Here is a 26,192-nt window from a genome sequence, read left to right as displayed (position 1 = left end):
GCGGAAGCGGCGGCGGGAGCGGCCCCGCCTGCCCCGGCGTCATCCCGGCGCGCCCCGGCTGCGGCGGCACATGTGGAGAGTGCTGCCGCCGCCGGTGAGTGTCGCACCGGGGCCGCCGGGACAAGGTCACTGCCGCCTCCCGCCACCGGCACCGGGCGCTCTGCGGGCGGCGGGGACCGGGGCTCCCGGGATGGGGACGGGGAGGAGAACCCCGGGATGGGGACACCGGGGATGGAGAGCGGAGCCCCGGGTTGGGAGCGCTGGAGGCGAGGAGCAGAGCCCCCGGCTGCGGCCGCCGGGCACACCGGAGAGGGGAAGCAGAGCCCCGGGTTGGGGACAGCGGGGACAGGGAGCGGAGCCCCGTGTTAGGGACACCGCGGACACCGGGGACACCGGGAAAGGCGAGGAGAGCCCCAGAGAGCCCCGGGATGAGGGCACCGGGGACAGCGCCGGTGGCACGGGGTGACAGGGAGGCTGTGATGGAGCGTGAGGAGCGGGGCACCGGGGCAGGCGGGCTGGGCACGGCCGGGACAGGGCAGCGGGCTCACCACGCGGGGACACCCTGGGGACACCCTGGGGACACCCTGGGGCCGGGAGAGCCTGGGCTGGCACTGCTGCGTTTGTGGGGCGCACTCTGGGCGAGGGGCAGCAGGGCTGGGGGTCACCACGGACGGGGTGTGGGGACACCGGGGCTTCAGGCGGCGCCGAGGGGCACCGAGCCTTGGGCTGGGCTGTGCCGTGCCCGCCGGGGACGCGCCGTGACCTCCCGCCCGTGTTTGGTCTGCGCGGGGAACGCGGGGAGCGACCTTGGACCCTGGCCATGAGCTGCCGCACGTGGCGCCCGTCCCGGTCAGGGACAGGCCGGGGCTGGTGGCGGCACAGGCGCTGCCCTCTCACCCCATTCCCCACCCTGGCACTGCTGGCGCTCAGAGCCCCGTGCCAGCCCCGTGCCAGCGCCGCTGCCCCCGGCCCTGTGGGGCGGGCAGGCCCGGGCAGGCTGTGCCAGGGCTGCCAGGAGGGGCTCAGCCTAATCCCACCAAGCATTCCCCAGGCAAGCGTTCCTGCAGGGATCACCGTGGCACACGGTGGGCACCGTGCCACTCCCTGGCTGCCGCCCCCGCTCCACGCTTGTCCTCCCTGTGCCCCCAAGGCTGCCCTGCTGGGACAGAGGGTCCCCTCAGCCTGCTCCCCCTCCCAGGCCGGGACAGGGGCTATCCTGCCACAGCCCTGTGGCACCTGCTGCTCCCAGGTGCCCTCTGGATGCCCTCTGGGTGCGGGGGCAGGCAGGGACAGCAGTGCCCGGCTGTCCCCTCCTGTTCCTCAGGAGCCAGACCGGGGTCAGAGCACAGGGGGGTCAGGGTCAGAGGGCTCAGGGTGGATGCTCAGGTGTCTGCCCCACCTGGCTGCTGCCCTGAGGCTGCCAGCCGCCCCCTGTCCGTCTGTCCGTGCCAGGTGCCCCCTGTCTGTCTGTGCCAGCCGCCCCCTGTCCGTCTGTCCGTGCCAGGTGCCCCCCGTCCGTCTGTCCGTGACAGCCGCCCCCTGCCCGTCCCTCTGTGCCGGGGCAGCTCTGACGGGGCCCTGTGCTGCTGGAGCGGTTGGGCTGGGTTCCTCGGCTGCCGGTGGGACCGGTGCTGCCGGGTTTGGTGGGGCCGTGCAGGGCTCGGTGGTTGGGTCAGGCTGGGTTTGGCTCGCTGGGAGCGGCACCGCGGGCTCCGGGCCGTTCGGCTCCGGGGGTGGCCCTGTTGCCTTTGGCTCGCTGGCCCCGGGGCTGTCCCGCACCGGAGGCGGCCCTGTTGGGCTTGGCCCGTTCCGCCGGGACCGGCGGTGCCGGTGCTGCGGGGGTCCGGGTGGGACTGTTTGTGCAGCCATTGTCTCGGTGCTCTTTGAAGACTCTCCAGTTTCCTTCGGCGGGGCAGGTGGGGTGGCCCGGGGGGACGAGCCCGGCCCAGAGGGAGGAGGAGGAGGAGGAGGAGGAGGAGGAGGGACGGGCGTTTTCCCGCTCTGGCTCCCTGGGGCTGAGCAGAGCGAGCCAAGGTCCCGCAGCACTGACACGGCGCTCCCGCAGCTGGCAGCGCCGCGCCGGTGCCGCTCGGGACGCGCTGCGGGCTCCGGTGCGCCCATGCGGCCGGCGGGACAGCGGCGGGACAGCGGCGGGACAGCGGCGGGGACGCGCTCGGCATGGAGTTCACGGCCATCGACTACAGCATCTTCGCGCTGCTCCTCGTGCTCTCCTCCGCCATCGGGCTCTTCTACGCGCTGAGCGGCGACCGGCAGCGCACGGTGCAGGAGTTCCTGCTGGCCAACCGTGACATGGGCTGCCTGCCCGTGGCCCTGTCCCTGCTCGCCTCCTTCCAGTCGGCCGTGGCCATCCTGGGCGTGCCCGCCGAGATCTTTCGCTTCGGCACCGAGTACTGGTTCCTGGGCTGCTCCTACCTGCTGGGGCTGCTCATCCCCGCGCACATCTTCATCCCCGTCTTCTACCGCCTGCGCATCACCAGCACCTACGAGGTGGGCAGGGACACGGGAGGGGACAGGGGACACGGGGGGGACACGGGAGGGCACAGGGGCGACATGGGAGGGCAGGGGGGAACATGGGGAGGGCAGGGGGGTCACAGGGAGGGCAGGTGACGCGGGAGCACAGAGCACTCTGCAGTCAGGTGCCCTGACCTCTCTCCTGGCAGTACCTGGAGCTGCGCTTCAACAAGACCGTGCGGATGTTGGGCACCATCACCTTCATCTTCCAGATGGTCAGTGGGGCCGGGGGGCTGCAGGGTTTGGGGGGCTGGGGCTGTGGGGCTGCAGGGTTTGGGGGGCCGGCTGTGGGGCTGGGGCCGTGGGGCTGCAGGGTTTGGGGGGCTGGGGCCGTGGGGCTGCAGGGTTTGGGGGGCTGGCTGTGGGGCCGGGACCGTGGGGCTGCAGGGTTTGGGGGGCTGGCTGTGGGGCCGGGACCGTGGGGCTGCAGGGTTTGGGGGGCTGGCTGTGGGGCTGGCTGTGGGGCTGGGGCCGTGGGGCTGCAGGGTCTGGGGGGCTGGCTGTGGGGCCAGGGCCGTGGGGCTGCAGGGTTTGGGGGGGCTGGCTGTGGGGCTGGCTGTGGGGCAGGGGCTGTGGGGCTGCAGGGTCTGGGGGGCTGGGCACAGCTCAGCACTGCTCTCCCTCCCCACAGGTCATCTACATGGGGGTGGTGCTCTACGCTCCTGCCCTGGCCCTCAATGCAGGTAGGATGGGGACAGGTGTGGGGCCATGCTGGGGGTGCTGCCCCTCACCCCAGTAATGTCCTCTGCCACCTCCAGTGACGGGCTTTGACCTCTGGAGCGCCGTGCTCACCATGGGGCTGGTCTGCACCCTCTACACCACACTGGTGAGTCCCTGCTCCCTGTGCCGTGCCATGCCATGCCGTGCCAGGCGAGCGCTGCCACCCCGTGCTGACACTCGTGTCCCCACAGGGTGGCCTCAAGGCTGTCATCTGGACAGACGTGTTCCAGACGCTGGTGATGCTGGCGGGGCAGGTGGCCGTCATCGTGGTGGGCGCCTGGCGGGTGGGGGGCATGGCCCGAGTGTGGCGCGTGGCCGAGCAGCACGGCAAGATCGCCGGCATCGAGTGAGCCATCCCCGGGACCCTGGGCTGCCATGGGGGCACCTGGGCTGCTCTGGGGGCACCTGGGCTGCTCTGGGACACCTGGGCTGGTCTGGGGGCACCTGGGCTGGTCTGGGGACACCTGGGGCAGCTGGGCTGGGGGAAACCAACCCCCTGTCCTGCTCTGGGACACCTGGGGCAGCCTGGGCTGGGGGAATGGGACCCTGCAGTGCTGGTGTCGCCCACCCCTGTTACCCTCTTTCCCCTGGGGTATGGGGAGGCAGTGAGGACCCTCAGCATGACCCCCCCGTGCTCCCCACAGCCTGGACCCCAACCCCCTGGAGCGGCACACCTTCTGGTCGCTGTCCGTGGGCGGGATCTTCATGATGCTGTCGCTGTATGGGGTGAACCAGGCGCAGGTGCAGCGCTACCTGTGCGCCCGCAGCGAGCGCGAGGCCAAGCTGTGAGTGAGTGGGGCTGGGCTGGGCCGAGCTGGGCTGGGTTGGGCCGAGCTGTGAGTGGGGCTGGGCTGAGAGTGGGGCTGGGCTGAGCTGTGAGTGAGTGGGGCTGGGCTGGGCTGGGCTGGGCCGAGCTGGGCTGTGAGTGGGGCTGGGCTGGGCTGGGCTGTCAGTGGGGCTGGGCTGGGCTGAGCTGTGAGTGAGTGGGGCTGGGCTGGGCTGGGCTGGGCCGAGCTGGGCTGTCAGTGGGGCTGGGCTGGGCTGTGAGTGGGGCTGGGCTGGGCCGAGCTGGGCTGGGCTGTGAGTGGGGCTGGGCTGGGCTGGGCCGAGCTGTCAGTGGGGCTGGGCTGTGAGTGGGGCTGGGCCGAGCTGTCAGTGGGGCTGGGCTGTGAGTGGGGCTGGGCTGGGCTGGGCTGGGCTGTGAGTGGGGCTGGGCTGGGCCGAGCTGGGCTGGGCTGGGCTGTGAGTGGGGCTGGGCTGGGCCGAGCTGTCAGTGGGGCTGGGCTGTGAGTGGGGCTGGGCTGGGCTGGGCTGTGAGTGGGGCTGGGCTGGGCCAAGCTGTCAGTGGGGCTGGGCTGTGAGTGGGGCTGGGCTGGGCCGAGCTGGGCTGGGCTGGGCCGAGCTGGGCTGGGCTGGGCCGGGCTGTGAGTGGGGCTGAGCTGGGCTCCCCCAGCCGGGATGGGCCCCACCAGTGCCCTGTCTGACGGCCCCACGGCCCCGCAGCTCCTGCTACGCCGTGTTCCCCTGCCAGCAGATCGTGCTGTGCCTCAGCTGCCTCACGGGCCTCGTCATGTTCGTGTACGACCTGGAGCACCCGCTGGCGCCCGGCCATCGCCCTGCCTCCTCTGACCAGGTGGGCTGAGAGCCCCTCGCGTGTCCCCCGCTGCCCCGAGCCCTGCAGTGACCTCCCCTCCTGCCGCAGCTGGTGCTGTTCTTCGTCATGGACGTGCTGCGGGACCTGCCGGGGCTGCCCGGGCTCTTTGTGGCCTGCCTGTTCAGCGGCGCCCTCAGGTGAGTGCCGGCCCTGGGCGGGGCTCAGGTGTGCTCAGGTGTGCTCAGGGGTCCCGGCCGAGCCCCCTCCTGCTCCCTGTCCCCCCCAGCACCATCTCCTCCGCCTTCAACTCGCTGGCCACGGTGACCATGGAGGACCTGGTGCGGCCGCACCTCCCCGGGCTCTCGGAGTCGCGGGCCACGCTGCTCTCCAAGCTGCTGGGTGAGCGATGGGGGTGCCCGGGGGGCAGCCGCGGGGCTGGCATGCTGGGGGGGGTCCCAGCACTGCCCTGACAGCCCCCTCCCCTCCCCAGCTCTCGGCTATGGGCTGCTCTGCCTGGGCATGGCGTACGTGTCCTCCATGCTGGGACCCGTGCTGCAGGTAGGCACGGGCTGTGGCACCCCGAGGGGTGAGGGACCCCGGCCCTGGCACCCCAGAGGGGTGAGGGACCCCGGCCCTGGCACCCCAGAGGGGTGAGGGACCCCGGCCCTGGCACCCCAGAGGGGTGAGGGACCCCCGGGGTCCCCAGGGCACGGGGCTGAGGGCCGTGTCCCCACAGGCGGCCATCAGCATCTTCGGCATGGTGGGGGGCCCGCTCCTGGGGCTCTTCTGCCTGGGCATGTTCTTCCCCTGCGCCAACCCCACCGTGAGTGTCCTGGCCCAGACAGTGTCCCCAGCCCTGCATGGCTGCGTGGGGAGCTGTGGGGCTCCCCAGTGCCCTTGTCTGTCCCTGTCACAGGGAGCCGTGGTGGGGCTGCTGGCCGGGCTGGCCATGGCCTTCTGGGTGGGCATTGGCAGCTTCCTGCAGAGCACAGCACGGGCCAGCGGGGTGCCCCCGGCCAACAGCACGGCGCTCCCCACCGTGGGCAACCTCAGCACTGTGCTGGCCGCCACGCTGCTGCCCCCCACCTCAGCACCGCCCCCGAGGTGAGTGCTGGGTGTGCGGGGTGGGTGTGCGGGGTCTTGGGTGGGTGTGTGGGGTGTGTGGGGTGTGGGGTGGGTGTGCAGGGTATGTGGTGTGTGTGGGGTGGGTGTGCAGGGTCTCGGGTGGGTGTGCAGGGTGTGCAGGGTCTCAGGGGGGTGTGCAGGGTCTCAGGTGTGTGTGCTGGGTCTCAGGGGGGTGTGCAGGGTCTCAGGTGTGTGTGCAGGGTCTCAGGGGGCTGCTCCACCCCTCCTGCTCACACCGTGTCCCCCAGCCCCACAGGGCTGCAGCGTTTCTACAGCCTGTCCTACATGTGGTACAGTGCCCACAACTCCACCACCGTCATCGTGGTGGGGGTGCTGGTCAGCCTGCTCACCGGTGAGTGCGGGCTGCTGGGGGGCTGCCCCGGTGCCCCTGCCCCACTCACGGCCCTGCACCCCCAGGCCCCACGCCGGCCGCGGCCCTGGACCCCCGCACCATCTCCCCCGTGCTGCCCTGGCTGCTCTGCTGCCTGCCCCCCAAAGTCCGCCACTGGCTCTGCTGCGGGGCAGCCGACCCTGCCCAGGTGAGGGAGAGACCCCCCCCAAAACCCCGGGGAAAGGGGGGACGTGGGGGTACCCTGTGCCCCCCCGTGCCTCCCCTGTGTCCCCCATGCCCCTTCTGCCCCTGCTGCCCCCCTGTGCCCCCCTGTGTCCCCACAGGCCCCTGGCCACGGGGACAGCTCGGAGAAGAGCCACGGGGTGCCCAACGGGCTGTCCGCCCCCGGCCCCGAGCTGCAAGGGGACGAGGGACAGGGCTACGTGCGCAGCGCCGGCACCCCGCTCTACGCCGTGCAGGAAACCTCCTTCTGAGAGCCCGGCACGGGGGTCCTGGGCACCCCCTGCCCTCCTCACACAGCCGGGGGTCCTGGCACCCCCTTGGAGCACCACCTCGGGACGTGCCCGCGGTGCCGAGGAACGGCGGGACGCTGCTGGGCTGCCCCGCCCGGGGCTCTGGGACCACGGCCGGGGGGTCGGAGCGGTGCCCCCCGCCCTGGGCAGGCCGGGACGTTGTGTGGTGCCCCCGGGCCAGCCACGTGCCTTACACACCGCTCCGGGGCCGGGGCTGTGTGCCCTCGAGCCCTGGCGCCTGTCTTTGTGTTCGGTGTTCCCCAATAAATGGTTCTGGGGCTCAGGCGTTGTGGGGTCCCGAGGAACAGCCCGACACTGCCGTGTCCCCAAACACGGGGGGATCCCACCGTCCCCCACAGGTGCCCCATGTTCACAGTCACTGGGGTCCCCATGGGGCCACAGCACGGGGGTATCCCCAGGTTTGGGGGTCCCACTGCCCCCTAGGAGCCGCCATTTCCCCCAGCACCGGGCTGTCCCTGCTGTCCCCCCGGGATCCCCGGTCCGTGTCCTCCCCCATTCCCGGGATGTCCCCGCTGTCCCCCCGGGATCCCCGGTCCGTGTCCCTCCCAGCACCGGGCTGTCCCTGCTGTCCCCCCGGGATCCCCGGTCCGTGTCCCCCCCATTCCCGGGATGTCCCCGCTGTCCCCGCCCCCCGTGCCCTCGTGGCCACGCCCCCTGCCTGTTAGCCACACCCCCGGCGGGTGGCGGGGCGTGACGCAGCAGCGCGTGACGTCACGGCGCGCTGACGCCACGTCCGTGCCATGGCGCCCCGGCGTCCCGCCGAGCTGTACCGGGCGCCGTTCCCGCTCTACACCGTGCGCCTGCACCCGCGGCGCCCGCTCGCCATCACCGCCGGCGGCGGCGGCGCCGCCAAGACCGGCATCCGCAATGGCGTGGTGCGGGGAGCGGGACGGGGTGTGGGGACAGGGGCGCGGGGGGCTGAGGGGGCGGAAGGACCCGGGTGTGTGGGGGCCTGACGCGGCGGGGCCTGGGTGCGGGTGTGGGACCCGGCTGTGCAGGGCGGAGAGGCCCGGGAGTGTGTGGGGGCCTGACGCGGCGGGGCCTCGGTGCGGGTGTGGGATGCGGTGCGGAGGGGCCCGGGTGTGTGTGGGGGTCTGGCGCGGGGAGGTTCTGCGGGGTTTGTGCTGTGCGGGGTGCGGAGGGGTTCGGGGACGGGTCTGACACGGCGGGGCCCGGGGGGTTTGCGGTGTCCGGGCCGCGGGTGTGCGGTGCGGAGGCGCGGGTGTCCCGGGCAGCCCCCGCGGCCGGGCCGTGACCGCTCCTCCCGGCCCGCAGCACTTCCTGCAGCTGGAGCAGATCGGCGGGCAGCTCAGCGCCTCGCTGCTGCACTGCCACGACACCGAAACCCGCGCCACCATGACCATGGCGCTGGCCGGGGACGTCATTGCCGCCGGGCAGGACAACAGCTGCCACATCCTGCGCTTCAGCCTGCAGGAGCCCGAGGCTCCGGGCGCGGCCGGCAAGGACGGTGAGACGCTGCTCCGTGTGAAGTGCTTGCCCCGGGGCTGTGCTGTGCCTTGGGGATGGCCCGGAACTCCCCTCCTGTCTGCCTTGCATGCTGTGGGGAGGGTGAAGGGTGTTGTGGAGATAAGGCATTCTGTGAACAACCCCGTGCCCACCCTGGGTCTCCCCTGTGCCTGCCCTGAATCCCCTCCCCTTGGGTGCCATGGGGCAGGATGTGGGGTCTGTGGGGTAGCTTGGGGATGGGGCACTGCCTTGAACCCCTGCCTGTCTGTCCTGAACCTTGTATGTGCTTGCCCTGGGTACCATGGTGAGCTTTGGGGATGGGACACTTCCCTGGGGCTCCCCTGTGCCCCCCATCCCTGGATGCTATGGCCAGAGTGTGGGGGGCTGTGGGGTGCTTTGGGGCTGGGGCACAGCTGTGGACCTCCCATGCCCACCCTGTGCCTGCCCTGGGTGCTGGAGGGCAGGGAGTGGGGGGGAGCTGGGGGGCTCTGTGGGGTGGCTTGGGGATGGGCATTGCCCTGAACCCCTCCATCACTGTCATAGACCTGCCCCCTGTGCCTGCCCGGGGTGCTGTGGGGAGCCTGGGTGCAGTGGGGCAGGGCCTGGGGAGCCATGGGGCCATGGGGCAGGGTGTGGGGCCGTGGGGCTGTGGGGCAGGGCGAGGGGAGCTGTGGGGCTGTAGGGCAGGGTGTGGGGTGCCATGGGGTGTGGGGCAGGACATGGGGAGCCTGGGTGCCACGGAGAGCCGTGGGGCTGTGGGGTAGGCTATGGGGAGCTGTGAGGCTGTGGGGCAGGGTGTGGGGGGCCAGGGGGCTGTGGGACAGGGCATGGGGAGCCATGGGGCCATGGGGCAGGGTGTGGGGAGCCGTGGGGCTGTGGAGGGGAGCCAGGGGGCTGTGGAACAGGGAGTGAGGAGCCGTAGGGCTGTGGGGCAGGGCATGGGGAGCTGTGATGCTGTGGGGCAGGGAGTGGGGAGCCGTGGGGCCTTGGGGCAGGCCGTGGGGAACCATGGGGCAGGCCGTGGGGAGCTGTGGGTGCCGTAGGGCAGGGTGTGGGGAGCCGTGGGGCTGTGGGGCAGGGCATGGGGAGCTGTGGGTGCCATGGGGCAGGCTGGGGGAGCCTGGGTGCCGTGGGGCAGGGTGTGGGGGGCTGTGGGGCAGGGTGTGAGTAGCCGTGGGACTGTGGGGCAGGCCATGGGGATCCTGGGTGCCGTGGGGCACGCCGTGGGGCTGCAGGGCGCTCTGGGGAGGGCAGCCCCTGTCAGGCCGGTGCCAGCCGTGCGCCCCGCAGGCAGCGGCGACAAGGGCCCGCGGCGGCGGCGGGGCGGCGGCGGCGGCGGCGGCGGCGGCGGCGGGGCCCAGGGCGCGCAGGGCCGGGCCCGCGAGGTGAGGGTGGAGAGCCTGCAGCGGGTGCGCACCGACTTCAGCCCCGACGCGCTGCAGAAGGCCGTGCGCTTCAGCGCCGACGGAGCCCTGCTGGCCACCGGCGGCGCCGACGGCTTCCTGCGCCTCTGGGAGGTGGGCACGGCCTGCTGGGGGCACAACCTGCCGGGGACACTGGCTGGGCAGCGGGGCTGAGGGGAGCCTGGTGAGCCAAGGTGGGCACAGGGAGCTGGGAGGACATGGGAAGGTGGGGAGATGTAGGGGAATGGATGTGGGCACAGTGGGTTGAAGGGCACGCATGGGGAAGCCAGGGTGGGCACAGGGAGCTGGGAGGATGTGGGTGAGCAAAGAAGGGGCGTGGGGGAATGGATGTGGGCACAGAGGATTGAAGGGCAGGCATGAGGAGCCAGGGTGGGCACGGGGACCAGGCTGGGCAGGGGGAGCTGGGACAGACCCGGAGGAGCAGTGGCTGCCGTTGCCGTGCGGATGGCAGCAGGCGTTGGGCAGGGATGGCTGGATGGGCAGCACCTGTGCTCACCTGACGCTGCTCCCCACGCCTGCCTGGTACCACGGCAGGGCCTGGCCCTGCCCAGTGCCCACACCAGCTCTGCCCCTGCAGTTCCCCAGCATGAAGAAGACATTGGAGTTCAGAGCCCACGACGGGGAAATTGAGGACATCGCTCTGGGCCCTGACAACAAGGTGGGTGTCGGGGGCTCCCCAGCTCCCTGGGCCCGCAGGAGAGGGGCCTCAGACCCCTGTGCTGTGTGCAGCAGGTGGTGACGGCGGGCAGGGACTTCCAGTGCTGCGTGTGGCAGCAGGACCAGCTGGTGACAGGGCTGCGCTGGCACGAGAACCTGCCCGGCATCCCCGACAAGGCCTATCGCTACCAGGCGTGCAGGTGAGGGCTGGGCACGGGGCTGGGCAGCTCAGACAGAGCTGGGGCAGCTCAGAGGGCTGGAGCTGGGGCACTGGGTCAGGGCTGGGGACAGGGCAGGGGTGCTGGGACTGGGGCTGGGCAGATCAGAGAGAGCTGGGGGCACATCAGAGGGCTGGGGCTGGGGCACTGGGACTGGGCAGGGGGACAGGGCAGGGGTGCTGGAGCTGGGCATGGGGCTGGGTAGCTGCAGCTAGAGCTGGGGACAGCTCAGAGGGTTAGGGCTGGGCACTGGGGCTGGGCAGGGCAACAGGGAGGGGCATGGGACTGGGCAGGGGCCTGGGGCCGTGGGCATCAGGGCTGGGGCTGGGTCATGGGGCAGGAGGTGGGGAGGAGCCACGGGGCTGGGAAGGGGCCACCCCTGGCTGCTGCCCTGCCCTGTCACTGTTCCTGCTGGGTCTGTGGGAAGGGGTCTCCTGGGCTCTGCTGGAAGCTGTAGGGGGAGGGGGCTGGGGCTAGGTGTGAACTGGGACACTGGTGCTGATGAGGGGCTGCACCCCACGTGCCCCATTCCCCCCGTGCCCCTCTCCCTGTGGCAGGTTTGGGGCTGTGGAGGGGGCTGGGGCCATGTGGGGATCGGGACACTGGTGCTGATGAGGGGCTGCACCCCACGTGCCCCGTTCCCCCCGTGCCCCTCTCCCTGTGGCAGGTTTGGGGCCGTGGAGGGCAGTGCCGGGGCCCTGCGGCTCTACACGGTGCAGGTGCCCCACAAGCGGGAGCGCCGCCCCCCGCCCTGCTACCTGACCAAGTGGGATGGGAAGAGCTTCCTGCCGCTGCTGACGCGGCCCTGCGGCTCCGAGGTGGTCTCCTGCCTCTCCATCAGGTAGCCCAGGGCCGGTGGGTGCGGGCTGGGGGCCGTGGCAGCCCCGCTCACCGTCCTCCCCTCACAGCGACTCGGGCACGTTCCTGGGGCTGGGCACGGTGACGGGCTCCGTGGCCATCCACATTGCCTTCTCGCTGCAGGTGAGTGGGGCAGGGCTGGGGGCAGCCCCAGGTTCCCCCCGCAGCCCCTCACCTCCCGTGTGCCCCCAGAGGCTGTACTACGTGAAGGAGGCCCACGGCATCGTGGTGACAGACGTGGCCTTCGTCCCCGAGAGCCGGCCCGGGCGGGAGCTGCTGGGGGGCCACGAGGCCGCCCTGCTCAGCGTGGCCGTGGACAGCCGCTGCAAGCTGCACCTGCTGCCCACCCGCCGTACGTGTGGGGCTGCCCCTGGGGCTCCTCTGCTCCTCCATGCAGGGGGGCTGCACTGCACTGCAGCCTGCTCTGCCCCCTCTGCATTGGGGGCTGCACTGCGCTGCAGCCTGCTCTGCCCCCTCTGCACTGGGGGCTACACTGCACTGCAGCCTGCTCTGCCTCCTCTGCATTGGGGGCTGCACTGCACTGCAGCCTGCTCTGCCCCCTCTGCATTGGGGGCTGCGCTGCACTGCAGCCTGCTCTGCCCCCTCTGCATTGGGGGCTGCAGCCTGCTCTGACCCCTCCTGTCCCACAGGCTCCCTCCCTGTCTGGCTGCTGCTGCTGCTCTGTGCCGGGCTCATCGTGGCCACCATCCTGCTGCTGCAGCTCGCCTTCCCGGGCTTCCTGTAGCCCCCTGCCCCCCCGGAGGGACCCCTGGCACCGGGAGGGACCCCCCAGCCTCCCCCCACCCCACACAGACTGTGAAGCACACGAGGGACCAGCCCTGGCCCCGCTGTCCCCGCTGGCGCTCGGGGAGCGGGCGCGGGTCAGGGAGGCTCGCAGGGCTCCGTCCCTGTGGGACCGTGCTGGCAGCAGAGCAGGGCTGGCCCGGGACAGGGCCATCTCCTAGCCCGGGACAGGAGGGTCCTGCTGGCCCCTGCCCTGCTGCTGCCATTAAACTGGAGCATGAAGGCAGTGCTGTCCGCGCGTGCTGGGGGAGCGCGCCCGGGGCTGGGGGCACCGTGATCCGGGACGGGTGTGCCCTCGGTGTGGCACGGGGACTGGCTGTCCGGGGCCCCGGCTCCGGGCCGGGTGTGCCCTCGGGGCCGGTCAGGCACGGGGGCTGGCTGTCCGGGGCCCCCGGGGCCGCGTGTACCGGCACGGCCCGACCCGGTGCTGCTGCGGCGCCGGGGGTCGGTGCCGCTGGCCTGGCCCGGCTCTGCCCGGGACCCTGGGGGTCTTTGGGGGGTCTCACCCACCTGCGTGGCCCCGTCCCTGCTGTGATCACGGATCCCGGGCCCGTTTGGAGGGGCAGGTCCCGGTTACCCCGGTGCTGCCCCGGGGCACCTGCGTGCGGCCGAATCCCGGCGGGGCCGGGCCGGGCGGGGCCGCTCCCGGCGGCGGTGGCAGCGCCGGGACGTGTCGGCTACGTGGCCCCGGGGCGGGGCGGGCGGCACCGACACGCGAACGGGGCTGGGTGAGTGGGCACCGGGGGGCACCGGCGGTACCGGGCTGGGCTGTGCGGGCTGAGTGCGTACCGGGCTGGGCTGAGTGCGTACCGGGGGCACCGGCGGTACCGGGCTGGGCTGAGTGCGTACCGGGGGCACCGGCGGTACCGGGGTGAGTGCGTACCGGGGGCACCGGCGGTACCGGGCTGGGCTGGGTGCGTACCGGGGGCACCGGCGGTACCGGGCTGGGCAGTGCGGGCTGAGCGCTTACCGGGGGCTGCCCTGGGTGAGCAGCGCCTGCCGGTCCCACGCGCTCTCCGTGCCCCGCGCACCCTCCCGGCCGTGCTAGCGCATCCCCGCCGCCGCGCGGGAACCGGGGCAGCTCCCGGAACAGCCCCCGCCCCTCTCCCGGGTTCCCACGGGCCCGACCCCCGGCAGCGCCAGCCCCAGCCCGCCGTTCTCGAGTCCGCTGTTCTCGTCCTGCCGCAGCCCGAGGTCGCGGGATGAGGAACCCGCCGGTGATGCTGCTCCTGCTCCTGGTGCTGGGGCCAGCGGCGTGGGCTGCCCCCAGGGCGGGCACCAACAGGTACCGGGACACAGGCAGAGCTGTGGGGCACAGGGAAGGCAGAGCTGTGGAAGTACAAGGGAAGGCAGAGCTGTGGGGCACAGGGAAGGCAGAGCTGTGGAAGTACAAGGGAAGGCAGAGCTGTGGGGCACAGGGAAGGCAGAGCTGTGGAAGTACAAGGGAAGGCAGAGCTGTGGGGCACAGGGGAGGCAGAGCTGTGGGGCACAGGGGAGGCAGAGCTGTGGAAGTACAAGGGAAGGCAGAGCTGTGGGGCACAGGGGAGGCAGAGCTGTGGAAGTACAAGGGAAGGCAGAGCTGTGGGGCACAGGGAAGGCAGAGCTGTGGGGCACAGGGGAGGCAGAGCTGTGGGGCACAGGGGAGGCAGAGCTGTGGAAGTACAAGGGAAGGCAGAGCTGTGGGGCACAGGGGAGGCAGAGCTGTGGAAGTACAAGGGAAGGCAGAGCTGTGGGGCACAGGGAAGGCAGAGCTGTGGGGCACAGGGGAGGCAGAGCTGTGGGGCACAGGGGAGGCAGAGCTGTGGGGCACAGGGGAGGCAGAGCTGTGGAAGTACAAGGGAAGGCAGAGCTGTGGGGCACAGGGAAGGCAGAGCTGTGGAAGTACAAGGGAAGGCAGAGCTGTGGGGCACAGGGAAGGCAGAGCTATGGGGCACAGGGGAGGCAGAGCTGTGGGGAGCACACAGCCAAGGGAAGGCAGAGCTGTGGGGCACAGGGAAGGCAGAGCTGTGGGGCACAGGGAAGGCAGAGCTATGGGGCACAGGGGAGGCAGAGCTGTGGGGAGCACACAGCCAAGGGAAGGCAGAGCTGTGGGGCACAGGGGAGGCAGAGCTGTGGGGAGCACACAGCCAAGGGAAGGCAGAGCTGTGGGGCACAGGGGAGGCAGAGCTGTGGGGAGCACACAGCCAAAGGAAGGCAGAGCTGTGGTGTTTCCGTGGCTGCAGGGGTACAGGGGGAGCTCAAGGTGGCCATGGCAGGGGCAAACACGGGGGCCCGAGCTGCACAGCGAGGGCTGGGACCCCTGGATCCGTGGGGGCCGTGTGTGGGGGGCATCAGGCCTGGTGGGCAGCCCCAGGGCACAGGGGACCAAGCCCTGTCTCTCGGCCAGGCCTGAGCCCCCCGTGGTCACAACCGTGGATCCCCATCCCGACCCACTGAGCCCGGAGCCGCCGGCCCTGCTGTGAGTGCCTGCCCTGCCCTGCCGTGAGTGTGAGTGTGAGTGTGAGTGCCTGCCCTGGTGTGAGTGTGAGTGTGAGTGCCTGCCCTGCCCTGGTGTGAGTGTGAGTGTGAGTGTGAGTGCCTGCCCTGGTGTGAGTGTGAGTATGAGTGCCTGCCCTGCCCTGGTGTGAGTGTGAGTGTGTGTGCCTGCCCTGCCCTGATGTGTGTGAGTGTGAGTGCCTGCCCTGCCCTGGTGTGAGTGTGAGTGTGAGTGCCTGCCCTGCCCTGGTGTGTGAGTGCCTGCCCTGCTGTGAGTGTGAGTGCCTGCCCTGGTGTTAGAGTGTGAATCCCTGCCCCGGTGTGAATCCCTGCCCTGGTGTGAGTGTGAATCCCTGCCCCGGTGTGAGTGTGATTTCCTGCCCTGGTGTGAATCCCTGCCCCGGTGAGTGTGAATCCCTGCCCCGGTGTGAATCCCTGCCCCGGTGTGAATCCCTGCCCCGGTGTGAGTCCCTGCCCTGGGGACCCCCACCCCGGCCCGGGGCTGAGCGTGGGGCGGGGGGCACAGCCCGGGGGTGGCAGGGACAGTGCCCAGCCTGCCCTGCCGTGCTCCCCAGCCCAGCCCTGCTCCCCCAGGCTGCTCTGGAGCGCCGTGCAGAGCCTGGGGCCCCCGGAGCAGGACGTGCAGGCCATGACACGGCAGCAGGGTAAGGCCATGGGGGTGTGATGGGGGCTGAGGGGCTGGTAGAGCCAGGGACCCCAGCCCCACAGCCCCCCGTGCCCCACAGCCCTGCTCTACCTCTTTGTGCTCCACGACCACGACCAGAGCAGGCGCCTGGACGGGCTGGAGCTGCTGCAGTTGCTTGGCACGGTGCTGGCACAGGCTGGGGGGCAGCCAGACCCCGACACGGTGGGTGCCAAGGGACGGCTCCTCACGCCCCCCTGAGCCCTGGGCCCAGCCCTCATCCTGATCCCCATCGCTGCAGGTGGCTGCGCTGGTGGACAAAGCCCTGGCAAGGCAGGACCTGAATGGGGATGGGCTGCTGGACCCCTCCGAGCTGCTGGACCCCCCCGAGGCGCCCTTGTCTGGCCAGGACAGGGGTCCCCCAGGAGAGCCCCCACTGGAGCAGCAGGCAGGGCTTGGGGCTGTGCCTGGGGAGGGCACTGAGGTGCCAAGGCAGGACCTGGGGTTGAAAAGCCCAGGACAGGCAGTCCCTGAGGCTGGAGAGCCCCAGACTGGAGTGTCTGAGGATGGAGAGCCCCAGACTGGAGTGTCTGAGGATGGAGCCTCTCAGACTGGAGCCCCTGAGGCTGGAGAGCCCCAGGATGGAGCCCCTGAGGCTGGAGCCCCCAAGCTGGAATCCCTCGAGGTGGAATCTCCCAATGCTGAGGCCGTGGAGGCAGAAGTCGTCCCTGGGGCCCAAGCCCCCAGTAGTGATGCCCCAGAGGAAGAGGAAGCCCCTGAGGCTGAAGGCCCTGAGGACGAGCAGGCAGCCCCAGCCTGGAGGGACCATGGCGAGGGGTAGGCAGGGGGGCTGTGGGGTGCAATGCCCCGGCTGCTCCCTGCCCTGCTCAGGGCACAGAGGGGCAGGGGGATGGCCCTGGCCGGGCTGCTGGGGCCAGGGAGGGCTGGGGTCTCCTCTGTAACGCATTGATGGAGAAATAGAGGCACTGCAGGTGACCTTGGCTGTGCTCAGTGCATCCCTGGGGCAGTGGGAGCCAGCCAGGGCACAGAGGGGCACGGCCAGGGGACACGGGAGGCAGCAGTGGTGCGCGGGGGGGTTTATTGGGGGTTCTGGGTGCAGTGGAGATGTGCAGTGTCGCTGGTGCAGGGCTGTGCCCGGGCCCTGCAGAGCTCTCCAGGCACGCGCTCAGACGATGCCATCGAAGCCCTGGATCCCGCATTTCCTGCCTGCGATCCGGCAGCCGAAGGTGAGGGCGTCCTGCAGGCTGCTCCCTGCGGATGGGGCCCGGGATGAACCGCGGCCGTGCCAAACTGAGCTGTGGCTGTGCCAAACTGAGCTGTGGCTGTGCTGCGGCCGTGCCAAACTGAGCCATGGCCATGCTAAACTGAGCCATGGCTGTGCTGCAGCCGTGCCAAACTGAGCCGTGGCTGTGCCAAACTGAGCCATGGCTGTGCTGTGGCCGTGCCAAACTGAGCTGTGGCCATGCAATGCTAAACTGAACCGTGGCTGTGCCAAACTGAACCATGGCCATGCCAAACTGAACCACAGCCATGCCAAACTGAGCCGCGGCCGTGCCAAACTGAGCCGTGGCTGTGCTGCGGCTGTGCCAAACTGAACCGTGGCCGTGCCAAACTGAACCGTGGCTGTGCCAAACTGAGCTGCGGCCATGCCAAACTGAACCGTGCCCGTGCTGTGGCCGTGCCAAACTGAACCGTGGCTGTGCCAAACTGAACCGTGGCTGTGCCAAACTGAACCGTGGCCGTGCCAAACTGAACTGTGCCTGTGCCAAACTGAACTGCGGCCGTGCCACGTCTGTGCCCACCTTCTGCGAGCGCAAAGATGACGGCGGCGTTGAAGGTGTCCCCAGCGCCCAGCGTGTCCACCAGGGTCTCTGGGGGGAAGGCGTCCGAGTGCACCAGCTGCCCGTCGGGCCCCAAGGCATCGGCGCCCTCCTCAGCCCAGGCGCAGATCAGCGTGGCCCTGGGGGAGTGTGAGGTGGGTCTGGGGCGCACCGTGTGCCCCCCGGCCCCTCTCGGGTACGCCCCTACCCTGGCTGGATGCGGCCCCGCAGCCCCCGCAGCGCCTCGGGGGCCGATCGGTACCCGAAGTGCCGGGCCAGGTCCTTGCTGATGAACACCTGCGGGAGAGGGGCTGGGGAGGGGCAGTCCCGGTACCCCCAGCCCGCTGCGGTGAGATCTGTGCCCTGGTGGGGTCCCCAGAGCCCTCCTGAGCTCCCTGACCCCGCCTGAGCTCCCAGAGCCCACCCTGAGCTCCCGGACCCCGCCCGCACCCCTCGATCCAAACCCACCCCTGCACGTCCCGAGCCTGACTCCCCCGGAGCAGGAATCCCAACTCCCGCAGCTCTGACCGCTCCTGTCCGACCTCGCCCCCGCCACGCCTTTGGCCTCGCCCGGGACAGGGGGTCGGGACAGGGGGTCGGGACAGGGGATCGGGACAGGTAATGGGGACAGGCGATTGGGACAGGGGATCAGGGTGGTTAATAGGGACAGGTGATCAGGACAGGCGATCGGGACAGGGGATCCCGCCCATGGCCCCGGCCCCGCACCACTTGTCCCCGCCCCATCAGCGGCAGCAGCTCCTCCCGCGGCTTCTCCAGCTCCACCGAGACCCGGACCCGCCGCTCCGGCGCCGCCGCCCGGTTGTACCGCTCCAGCCGCTCCAGCATCGCGCCCTGCTCCGCCGCGTTCCGGGCCTGCGGACCCGGCTCCGGCATCACCGGGGCATCGCCGGTGCCGGGGGTGCTCCCTCACTGGGGATGTCCCCCAGACCGAGGGATCCCCTCCGGTCCCCGGCTCAGGCACAGCCCGAGGGATTTTCCCCAGCGCCGGGGGTCCCCCAGCACGCCCCGAGCCTCGGGCTCACCTCGAAGTGGATCCACCTGTACTGGGAGAGGTCGACGCGCTCGAAGTCGCGGGCTGTCACGTCGGGCAGCTTCCTGTGGGACGGAGGCCGGGGGGACATGGGGACCCTCCGCCTGTGCCGTGCCCGGGCCGAAGGGCAGCCCCGGGGGCCGCGGAGGGCCCCACGGCACCGGGACAGAGGTCCCGAGGCGGCACCGCCGGCTCAATCATTAATGACGGCGCCCTGAGCTGGACTGAAGGGCAGCGCAGCTGTGGCCTGGGGTCAGCCGTGCCCAGCAGCCCCTGAACCCCCCTGGCACGGCTGAGGGAGCCGGGTTATCCCCGCGGGGCCCTACCGGCTGTCCCGCACTGCAGAGCGGGGGATATCACCCCAGTGCCCACCTCCGTGTGGGGATACCAGCTCCGGTCCCCACCTCCGTGTGGGGATATCACCCCCAGTGCCCACCTCCGTGTGGGGATACCAGCTCCGGTCCCGGCAGCGGCACCGGCGGTGACAGGGCTGCGGGGACGCGGGCCGTGACAGGGCTGCGGGGACACCAAAGGTGACAGGGCTGCGGGATCACGGCCACTCGCCCCATCCGGCCCTCGGCAGCCCCGGCAGGCAGCGGAGGGACCCTCGGGGCAGGGCTGGCAGCGCCCGGAGCCGGCAGAGCCCAGCGCTGCCCCCGCCGCCCTTACGTGTCGTGCAGGACGATGGTGCGGGAGCCGCTGGCCGCGTTGACGAGGCAGCAGGCGCAGGGCACCTCTCCGCGGGGCTGCCACGCCACGTGTGCCGTGTCCACCCCCCGGCGCTGGAAATCCGCCGCGATGAAGCTGAGAGCGGACGGGGAGCGGGCTGAGGGCCGCCACCGGAGCCGGGGGACGGGCGGGCGGCCGGGAGCCGCGCCGAGGGGCCCGTGGAGCGCCGGTGCCCCGTGGGTGCGGGAGCCCCGCACATCCCGCACCGCACTTACTCAGCGGCGGGCCCGGGCGCCAGCGAGCCCATGAAGGCGCAGGGCGCTCCCAGCAGCGCCAGCACCGTGCACGAGTTGGAGGCGTTCCCGCCGCGCTGCCAGCGCTGAGAGAGGCACCTGCGGGGCGGGAGCTGCCGTGGGCACGGGGCCCGTGCGGGCACACCGGGCACCCCCGGTGCCGGTACCTGGCGGGGGCTGCCGTGGGCACGGGGCCCGTGCGGGCACACCGGGCACCCCCGGTGCCGGTACCTGGCGGGGGCTGCCGTGGGCACGGGGCCCGTGCGGGCACACCGGGCATCCCGCTGCCGGTACCTGGCGGGAGCTGCTGTGGGCACGGGGCCCGTGCGGGCACACCGGGCACCCCGGTGCCGGTACCTGGTGTCGGAGTCCTCGGCCGGGAAAGCCTCCACCACGCTGATGATGTCCAGGCACACCAGCCCCACGCACATGATCCGCCGCTTCTCCGCCGCGCCGCCCGCCGCTGCCGCCATCCCGGGCCTCTGCCGGGCGGGACCGGGGCCAGGACCGGGACAGGGGCGGGACCGGGTCAGGGACAGGGACGGGCACGGGGACGGAACCGCGCCCGGAACGGGCACAGCCCTGGCCCCGCCCCTCGCGCCGCCGCCAATCAGCGCCCCCCGCCTCGCCGGGCCCTCAGGGGGCGTGGCCATGTGGGTCCGCCCCGGCCACGCCCCCACGGGGAAGGGCGCGCGCGCGGCGGGACCGGGCACGGGGACAGACGGACACGGGGACAGACGGACACGGGGGACATGGACACGGGGAAAGATGGACACACGCGGACAGATGGACACAGGGACAGACGGACACAGGGACAGACGGACACAGGGACACACAGGGACAGATGGACACACAGGGACACACAGGGACAGACGGACACAGAGGCAGACGGACACACAGGGACAGACAGACACAGGGACACAGGGACAGGTGGACACACAGGGACACCATAGGGACAGACGGACAGAGGGACAGATGGACACACAGGGACAGACAGACACACGGACACACAGGGACAGACGGACACACAGACCTGTGTCACAGACCAGGTTTAATCTCTGGTGACTCCTCAGGAGCTCCTCTGGCAGCCGCCAGAGGGACACACGGACACACAGGGACAGACGGACATTTAGGGGCACAGAGGCACACAGGGACACATGGACACGCAGGGACAGATGGACACGCAGGGACACACGGGGACACATGGACACGCAGACCTGTGCCACAGACCAGGTTTAACACCTGATAACTCCTTTAGGGCACTGCAGGAGCTCCTCTGGCAGCCGCCAGAGGGACAGATGGACAGATGGACACACCTGGACACGCAGGGACAGACAGACCTGTGCCACAGACCAGGTTTAATCTCTGGTGACTCCTCAGGAGCTCCTCTGGCAGCCGCCAGGGGCAGGGGGTGCCCGGGCCCCACAGCCGGAGCACAGACACGCTCGGGGGAGCCGCTCGCTCTGGGGGCTGCACTGGGGTCCCCAAAAGCGGGGTCCAGGGGGCCACAGGAGCCCCGGCTGCACCCCGAGCTATCTGTCCCTGTCTGAGGGGCTGCACAGCCCGAATCCTGCACCAGCAGCGCCCCGGAGGGAAATGCCAGCTGAAATTCGCTGTATTTGCTTTATTTTGGTGTCTGCACAGGATTCCCGGGCTGTGGTGCTTGTAATGGGGGCTACCCTGTGTGTGTGTCTAAAATCTGTCCCTAAAAGTGCATTTTCCTACAGGGAGGAAAGAAAGGAAGTGGCGGAAGGAAGGAAGGGGCGGAAGGAAGGAAGGAAGGAAGTGGCGGAAGGAAGTGGCGGAAGTGGCGGAAGGAAGGAAGGAAGTGGCGGAAGGAAGTGGCGGAAGGAAGTGGCGGAAGGAAGGAAGTGGCGGAAGGAAGGAAGTGGCGGAAGGAAGTGGCGGAAGGAAGTGGCGGAAGGAAGGAAGTGGCGGAAGGAAGTGGCGGAAGGAAGTGGCGGAAGGAAGTGGCGGAAGGAAGTGGCAGAAGGAAGTGGCGGAAGGAAGTGGCGGAAGGAAGGAAGTGGCGGAAGGAAGGAAGTGGCGGAAGGAAGTGGCGGAAGGAAGGAAGGGAGGAAGGAAGTGGCGGAAGGAAGTGGCGGAAGGAAGTGGCGGAAGGAAGGAAGGAAGTGGCGGAAGGAAGGAAGTGGCGGAAGGAAGGAAGTGGCGGAAGGAAGTGGCGGAAGGAAGTGGCGGAAGGAAGTGGCGGAAGGAAGTGGCGGAAGGAAGGAAGTGGGGGAAGGAAGTGGGGGAAGGAAGTGGCGGAAGGAAGTGGCGGAAGGAAGTGGCGGAAGGAAGTGGCGGAAGGAAGTGGCGGAAGGAAGTGGCGGAAGGAAGGAAGGAAGGAAGGAAGGAAGGAAGGAAGGAAGGAAGGAAGGAAGGAAGGAAGGAAGGAAGGAAGGAAGGAAGGAAGGAAGGAAGGAAGGAAGGAAGTGGCGGAAGGAAGTGGCGGAAGGAAGTGGCGGAAGGAAGGAAGGGGCGGAAGGAAGGAAGGGGCGGAAGGAAGGAAGGAAGGGGCGGAAGGAAGGAAGGAAGGAAGGAAGGAAGGAAGGAAGGAAGGAAGGAAGGAAGGAAGGAAGGAAGGAAGGAAGGAAGGAAGGAAGGAAGGAAGGAAGTGGCGGAAGGAAGTGGCGGAAGGAAGTGGCGGAAGGAAGTGGCGGAAGGAAGTGGCGGAAGGAAGGAAGGAAGGAAGGAAGGAAGGAAGGAAGGAAGGAAGGAAGGAAGGAAGGAAGGAAGGAAGGAAGTGGCGGAAGGAAGTGGCGGAAGGAAGTGGCGGAAGGAAGTGGCGGAAGGAAGTGGCGGAAGGAAGTGGCGGAAGGAAGGAAGGAAGGAAGGAAGGAAGGAAGGAAGGAAGGAAGGGGCGGAAGGAAGGGGCGGAAGGAAGGGGCGGAAGGAAGGGGTGGAAGGAAGGAAGGGGCGGAAGGAAGGGGCGGAAGGAAGGGGCGGAAGGAAGGAAGGAAGGAAGGAAGGAAGGAAGGAAGGAAGGAAGGAAGGAAGGAAGGAAGGAAGGAAGGAAGGAAGGAAGGAAGGAAGGAAGGAAGGAAGTGGCGGAAGGAAGGAAGTGGCGGAAGGAAGTGGCGGAAGGAAGTGGCGGAAGGAAGTGGCGGAAGGAAGTGGCGGAAGGAAGTGGCGGAAGGAAGGAAGGAAGGAAGGAAGGAAGGAAGGAAGGAAGGAAGGAAGGAAGGAAGTGGCGGAAGGAAGTGGCGGAAGGAAGTGGCGGAAGGAAGTGGCGGAAGGAAGTGGCGGAAGGAAGTGGCGGAAGGAAGTGGCGGAAGGAAGGAAGGAAGGAAGGAAGGAAGGAAGGAAGGAAGGAAGGAAGGAAGGAAGGAAGGAAGGGGCGGAAGGAAGGGGCGGAAGGAAGGGGTGGAAGGAAGGAAGGGGCGGAAGGAAGGGGCGGAAGGAAGGAAGGAAGGAAGGAAGGAAGGAAGGAAGGAAGGAAGGAAGGAAGGAAGGAAGGAAGGAAGGAAGTGGCGGAAGGAAGTGGCGGAAGGAAGTGGCGGAAGGAAGTGGCGGAAGGAAGGAAGGAAGGAAGGAAGGAAGGAAGGAAGGAAGGAAGGAAGGGGCGGAAGGAAGGGGCGGAAGGAAGGGGCGGAAGGAAGGGGTGGAAGGAAGGAAGGGGCGGAAGGAAGGGGCGGAAGGAAGGGGCGGAAGGAAGGGGCGGAAGGAAGGGGCGGAAGGAAGGGGCGGAAGGAAGGGGCGGAAGGAAGGAAGGAAGGAAGGAAGGAAGGAAGGAAGGAAGGAAGGAAGGAAGGAAGGAAGGAAGGAAGGAAGGAAGGAAGGAAGGAAGGAAGGAAGGAAGGAAGGAAGTGGCGGAAGGAAGTGGCGGAAGGAAGGAAGGGAGGAAGGAAGTGGCGGAAGGAAGTGGCGGAAGGAAGTGGCGGAAGGAAGGAAGGAAGTGGCGGAAGGAAGGAAGTGGCGGAAGGAAGGAAGTGGCGGAAGGAAGTGGCGGAAGGAAGTGGCGGAAGGAAGTGGTGGAAGGAAGTGGCGGAAGGAAGTGGCGGAAGGAAGGAAGTGGCGGAAGGAAGGAAGTGGCGGAAGGAAGTGGCGGAAGGAAGTGGCGGAAGGAAGTGGCGGAAGGAAGTGGCGGAAGGAAGGAAGTGGCGGAAGGAAGGAAGTGGCGGAAGGAAGGAAGTGGCGGAAGGAAGTGGCGGAAGGAAGTGGCGGAAGGAAGTGGCGGAAGGAAGTGGCGGAAGGAAGTGGCGGAAGGAAGTGGCGGAAGGAAGGAAGGAAGGAAGGAAGGAAGGAAGGAAGGAAGGAAGGAAGTGGCGGAAGGAAGTGGCGGAAGGAAGTGGCGGAAGGAAGTGGCGGAAGGAAGTGGCGGAAGGAAGGAAGGAAGGAAGGAAGGAAGGAAGGAAGGAAGGAAGGGGCGGAAGGAAGGGGCGGAAGGAAGGGGCGGAAGGAAGGGGCGGAAGGAAGGGGTGGAAGGAAGGAAGGGGCGGAAGGAAGGGGCGGAAGGAAGGGGCGGAAGGAAGGAAGGAAGGAAGGAAGGAAGGAAGGAAGGAAGGAAGGAAGGAAGGAAGGGGCGGAAGGGGCGGAAGGAAGTGGCGGAAGGAAGTGGCGGAAGGAAGTGGCGGAAGGAAGTGGTGGAAGGAAGGAAGTGGCGGAAGGAAGGAAGTGGCGGAAGGAAGGAAGTGGCGGAAGGAAGTGGCGGAAGGAAGTGGCGGAAGGAAGGAAGGAAGGAAGGAAGGAAGGAAGGAAGGAAGGAAGGAAGTGGCGGAAGGAAGTGGCGGAAGGAAGTGGCGGAAGGAAGGAAGTGGCGGAAGGAAGTGGCGGAAGGAAGTGGCGGAAGGAAGTGGCGGAAGGAAGTGGCGGAAGGAAGGAAGGAAGGAAGGAAGGAAGGAAGGAAGGAAGGAAGGAAGGAAGGAAGGAAGGAAGGAAGGAAGGAAGGAAGGAAGTGGCGGAAGGAAGGAAGGAAGGAAGGAAGGAAGGAAGTGGCGGATGGAAGTGGCGGAAGGAAGTGGCGGAAGGAAGGAAGGAAGTGGCGGAAGGAAGGAAGTGGCGGAAGGAAGTGGCGGAAGGAAGTGGCGCAAGGAAGGAAAGAAGGAAGGAAGGAAGGAAGGAAGGAAGGAAGGAAGGAAGGAAGGAAGGAAGGAAGGAAGGAAGGAAGGAAGGAAGGAAGGAAGGAAGGAAGGAAGGAAGGAAGGAAGGAAGGAGGAAGGAAGGAAGGAAGGAAGGAAGGAAGGAAGTGGGGGAAGGAAGTGGCGGAAGGAAGTGGCGGAAGGAAGGAAGTGGCGGAAGGAAGGAAGGAAGGAAGGGGCGGAAGGAAGGAAGGGGCGGAAGGAAGGAAGGGGCGGAAGGAAGGGGCGGAAGGAAGGGGCGGAAGGAAGGGGCGGAAGGAAGGGGCGGAAGGAAGGAAGGAAGGGGCGGAAGGAAGGAAGGAAGGAAGGGGCGGAAGGAAGGAAGGAAGGAAGGAAGGGGCGGAAGGAAGGAAGGAAGGAAGGAAGGAAGGGGCGGAAGGAAGGAAGGAAGGAAGGAAGGAAGGAAGGAAGGAAGGAAGGAAGGAAGGAAGGAAGGAAGGAAGGAAGGAAGGAAGGAAGGAAGGAAGGAAGGAAGGAAGGAAGGAAGGAAGGAAGGAAGGAAGGAAGGAAGGAAGGAAGGAAGGAAGGAAGGAAGGAAGGAAGGAAGGAAGGAAGGAAGTGGCGGAAGGAAGGAAGTGGCGGAAGGAAGGAAGGAAGGAAGTGGCGGAAGGAAGTGGCGGAAGGAAGTGGCAGAAGGAAGTGGCGGAAGGAAGTGGTGGAAGGAAGGAAGTGGCGGAAGGAAGGAAGTGGCGGAAGGAAGTGGCGGAAGGAAGGAAGTGGCGGAAGGAAGGAAGTGGCGGAAGGAAGGAAGTGGCGGAAGGAAGTGGCGGAAGGAAGTGGCGGAAGGAAGGAAGTGGCGGAAGGAAGTGGCGGAAGGAAGTGGCGGAAGGAAGTGGCGGAAGGAAGGAAGTGGCGGAAGGAAGTGGCGGAAGGAAGTGGCGGAAGGAAGGAAGGAAGGAAGGAAGGAAGTGGCGGAAGGAAGTGGCGGAAGGAAGTGGCGGAAGGAAGGAAGGAAGTGGCGGAAGGAAGGAAGTGGCGGAAGGAAGGAAGTGGCGGAAGGAAGTGGCGGAAGGAAGTGGCGGAAGGAAGTGGCGGAAGGAAGTGGCGGAAGGAAGGAAGTGACGGAAGGAAGTGGCGGAAGGAAGTGGCGGAAGGAAGGAAGGAAGGAAGGAAGGAAGGAAGGAAGGAAGGAAGGAAGTGGCGGAAGGAAGGAAGGAAGTGGCGGAAGGAAGTGGGGGAAGGAAGTGGCGGAAGGAAGGAAGGAAGGAAGTGGCGGAAGGAAGGAAGTGGCGGAAGGAAGTGGCGGAAGGGGCGGAAGGAAGGGGCGGAAGGAAGGGGCGGAAGGAAGGAAGGAAGTGGCGGAAGGAAGTGGCGGAAGGAAGTGGCGGAAGGAAGGAAGTGGCGGAAGGAAGGAAGTGGCGGAAGGAAGTGGCGGAAGGAAGGAAGTGGCGGAAGGAAGGAAGTGGCGGAAGGAAGGAAGTGGCGGAAGGAAGTGGCGGAAGGAAGTGGCGGAAGGAAGGAAGTGGCGGAAGGAAGTGGCGGAAGGAAGTGGCGGAAGGAAGTGGCGGAAGGAAGTGGCGGAAGGAAGTGGCGGAAGGAAGTGGCGGAAGGAAGTGGCGGAAGGAAGTGGCGGAAGGAAGGAAGGAAGGAAGGAAGGAAGGAAGGAAGGAAGGAAGGAAGGAAGGGAGGAAGGGAGGAAGGAAGTGGCGGAAGGAAGTGGCGGAAGGAAGTGGCGGAAGGAAGGAAGGAAGTGGCGGAAGGAAGGAAGTGGCGGAAGGAAGTGGCGGAAGGAAGTGGCGGAAGGAAGGAAGGAAGTGGCGGAAGGAAGTGGGGGAAGGAAGTGGCGGAAGGAAGGAAGTGGCGGAAGGAAGGAAGTGGCGGAAGGAAGGAAGTGGCGGAAGGAAGTGGCGGAAGG

At 68.6% G+C, this 26,192-nt stretch overlaps 4 protein-coding genes across 5 annotated transcripts; 3 read left to right on the top strand and 1 right to left on the bottom strand.

The window, feature by feature from the left end:
- Positions 1-69: 69 nt before the first annotated feature.
- On the top strand, positions 70-7,121 carry SLC5A6 (solute carrier family 5 member 6). The gene is made up of 16 exons (XM_059469354.1): positions 70-94; positions 2,066-2,508; positions 2,682-2,747; positions 3,164-3,215; positions 3,291-3,358; positions 3,444-3,598; positions 3,897-4,037; positions 4,756-4,885; positions 4,955-5,043; positions 5,133-5,245; positions 5,337-5,404; positions 5,583-5,669; positions 5,763-5,950; positions 6,220-6,323; positions 6,389-6,510; positions 6,647-7,121. Exons 2-16 carry the CDS (start codon positions 2,179-2,181, stop codon positions 6,794-6,796), a joined length of 1,863 nt encoding a protein of 620 aa, XP_059325337.1. The 5' UTR covers positions 70-94; positions 2,066-2,178; the 3' UTR covers positions 6,797-7,121.
- Positions 7,122-7,590: 469 nt separating this feature from the next.
- Positions 7,591-12,510, top strand: PREB (prolactin regulatory element binding). 2 transcript variants are annotated; one of them, XM_059468574.1, is made up of 9 exons: positions 7,591-7,731; positions 8,132-8,324; positions 9,614-9,840; positions 10,325-10,405; positions 10,480-10,604; positions 11,290-11,463; positions 11,531-11,603; positions 11,673-11,832; positions 12,131-12,510. In XM_059468574.1, exons 1-9 carry the CDS (start codon positions 7,597-7,599, stop codon positions 12,223-12,225), a joined length of 1,263 nt encoding a protein of 420 aa, XP_059324557.1. In that variant the 5' UTR covers positions 7,591-7,596; the 3' UTR covers positions 12,226-12,510. The 2 variants fall into 2 exon arrangements, with proteins under 2 accessions (XP_059324557.1, XP_059324556.1); XM_059468573.1 differs by having other exon boundaries at positions 10,477-10,604.
- Positions 12,511-12,984: 474 nt separating this feature from the next.
- CGREF1 (cell growth regulator with EF-hand domain 1) lies at positions 12,985-16,378 on the top strand. The gene is made up of 6 exons (XM_059469084.1): positions 12,985-13,012; positions 13,473-13,569; positions 14,671-14,742; positions 15,354-15,424; positions 15,506-15,627; positions 15,704-16,378. The coding sequence occupies exons 2-6, from the start codon at positions 13,487-13,489 to the stop codon at positions 16,241-16,243; spliced, it is 888 nt and encodes a 295-aa protein (XP_059325067.1). The 5' UTR covers positions 12,985-13,012; positions 13,473-13,486; the 3' UTR covers positions 16,244-16,378.
- Positions 16,379-16,484: 106 nt separating this feature from the next.
- Positions 16,485-19,743, bottom strand: KHK (ketohexokinase). Its single transcript, XM_059468939.1, has 8 exons — positions 19,614-19,743; positions 19,239-19,355; positions 18,964-19,098; positions 18,287-18,359; positions 17,970-18,116; positions 17,452-17,540; positions 17,226-17,383; positions 16,485-16,674 (listed from the first exon to the last, which is right to left on the bottom strand). Exons 1-8 carry the CDS (start codon positions 19,727-19,729, stop codon positions 16,589-16,591), a joined length of 921 nt encoding a protein of 306 aa, XP_059324922.1. The 5' UTR covers positions 19,730-19,743; the 3' UTR covers positions 16,485-16,588.
- Positions 19,744-26,192: the final 6,449 nt, after the last annotated feature.

This window comes from Ammospiza nelsoni, chromosome 3 (genome assembly GCF_027579445.1).
Source record: "Ammospiza nelsoni isolate bAmmNel1 chromosome 3, bAmmNel1.pri, whole genome shotgun sequence".
NCBI lineage: Eukaryota > Metazoa > Chordata > Aves > Passeriformes > Passerellidae > Ammospiza > Ammospiza nelsoni.
Note: the sequence above shows the minus strand (reverse complement) of the source record. Positions and strands in the feature narration are given on the sequence as shown.

Bases quoted from the DNA above. Each gene is read 5' to 3' on its own strand.
- SLC5A6 (XM_059469354.1), top strand. From the start codon at position 2,179: ATGGAGTTCACGGCCATCGACTACAGCATCTTCGCGCTGCTCCTCGTG. The intron at 4,886-4,954 runs GTGGGCTGAGAG...CTCCTGCCGCAG, and splicing joins GCCCTGCCTCCTCTGACCAG to CTGGTGCTGTTCTTCGTCAT. The intron at 5,670-5,762 runs GTGAGTGTCCTG...TCCCTGTCACAG, and splicing joins TCCCCTGCGCCAACCCCACC to GGAGCCGTGGTGGGGCTGCT.
- PREB (XM_059468573.1), top strand. From the start codon at position 7,597: ATGGCGCCCCGGCGTCCCGCCGAGCTGTACCGGGCGCCGTTCCCGCTC. The intron at 9,841-10,324 runs GTGGGCACGGCC...CTGCCCCTGCAG, and splicing joins GCTTCCTGCGCCTCTGGGAG to TTCCCCAGCATGAAGAAGAC. The intron at 11,464-11,530 runs GTAGCCCAGGGC...CTCCCCTCACAG, and splicing joins GTCTCCTGCCTCTCCATCAG to CGACTCGGGCACGTTCCTGG.
- CGREF1 (XM_059469084.1), top strand. From the start codon at position 13,487: ATGAGGAACCCGCCGGTGATGCTGCTCCTGCTCCTGGTGCTGGGGCCA. The intron at 13,570-14,670 runs GTACCGGGACAC...TCTCTCGGCCAG, and splicing joins CCCAGGGCGGGCACCAACAG to GCCTGAGCCCCCCGTGGTCA. The intron at 15,425-15,505 runs GTAAGGCCATGG...CGTGCCCCACAG, and splicing joins GGCCATGACACGGCAGCAGG to CCCTGCTCTACCTCTTTGTG.
- KHK (XM_059468939.1), bottom strand. From the start codon at position 19,729: ATGGCGGCAGCGGCGGGCGGCGCGGCGGAGAAGCGGCGGATCATGTGC. The intron at 18,117-18,286 runs GTGAGCCCGAGG...CCGGGTCCGCAG, and splicing joins ACAGGTGGATCCACTTCGAG to GCCCGGAACGCGGCGGAGCA. The intron at 16,675-17,225 runs GTGGGCACAGAC...CCCCATCCGCAG, and splicing joins CATCTTTGCGCTCGCAGAAG to GGAGCAGCCTGCAGGACGCC.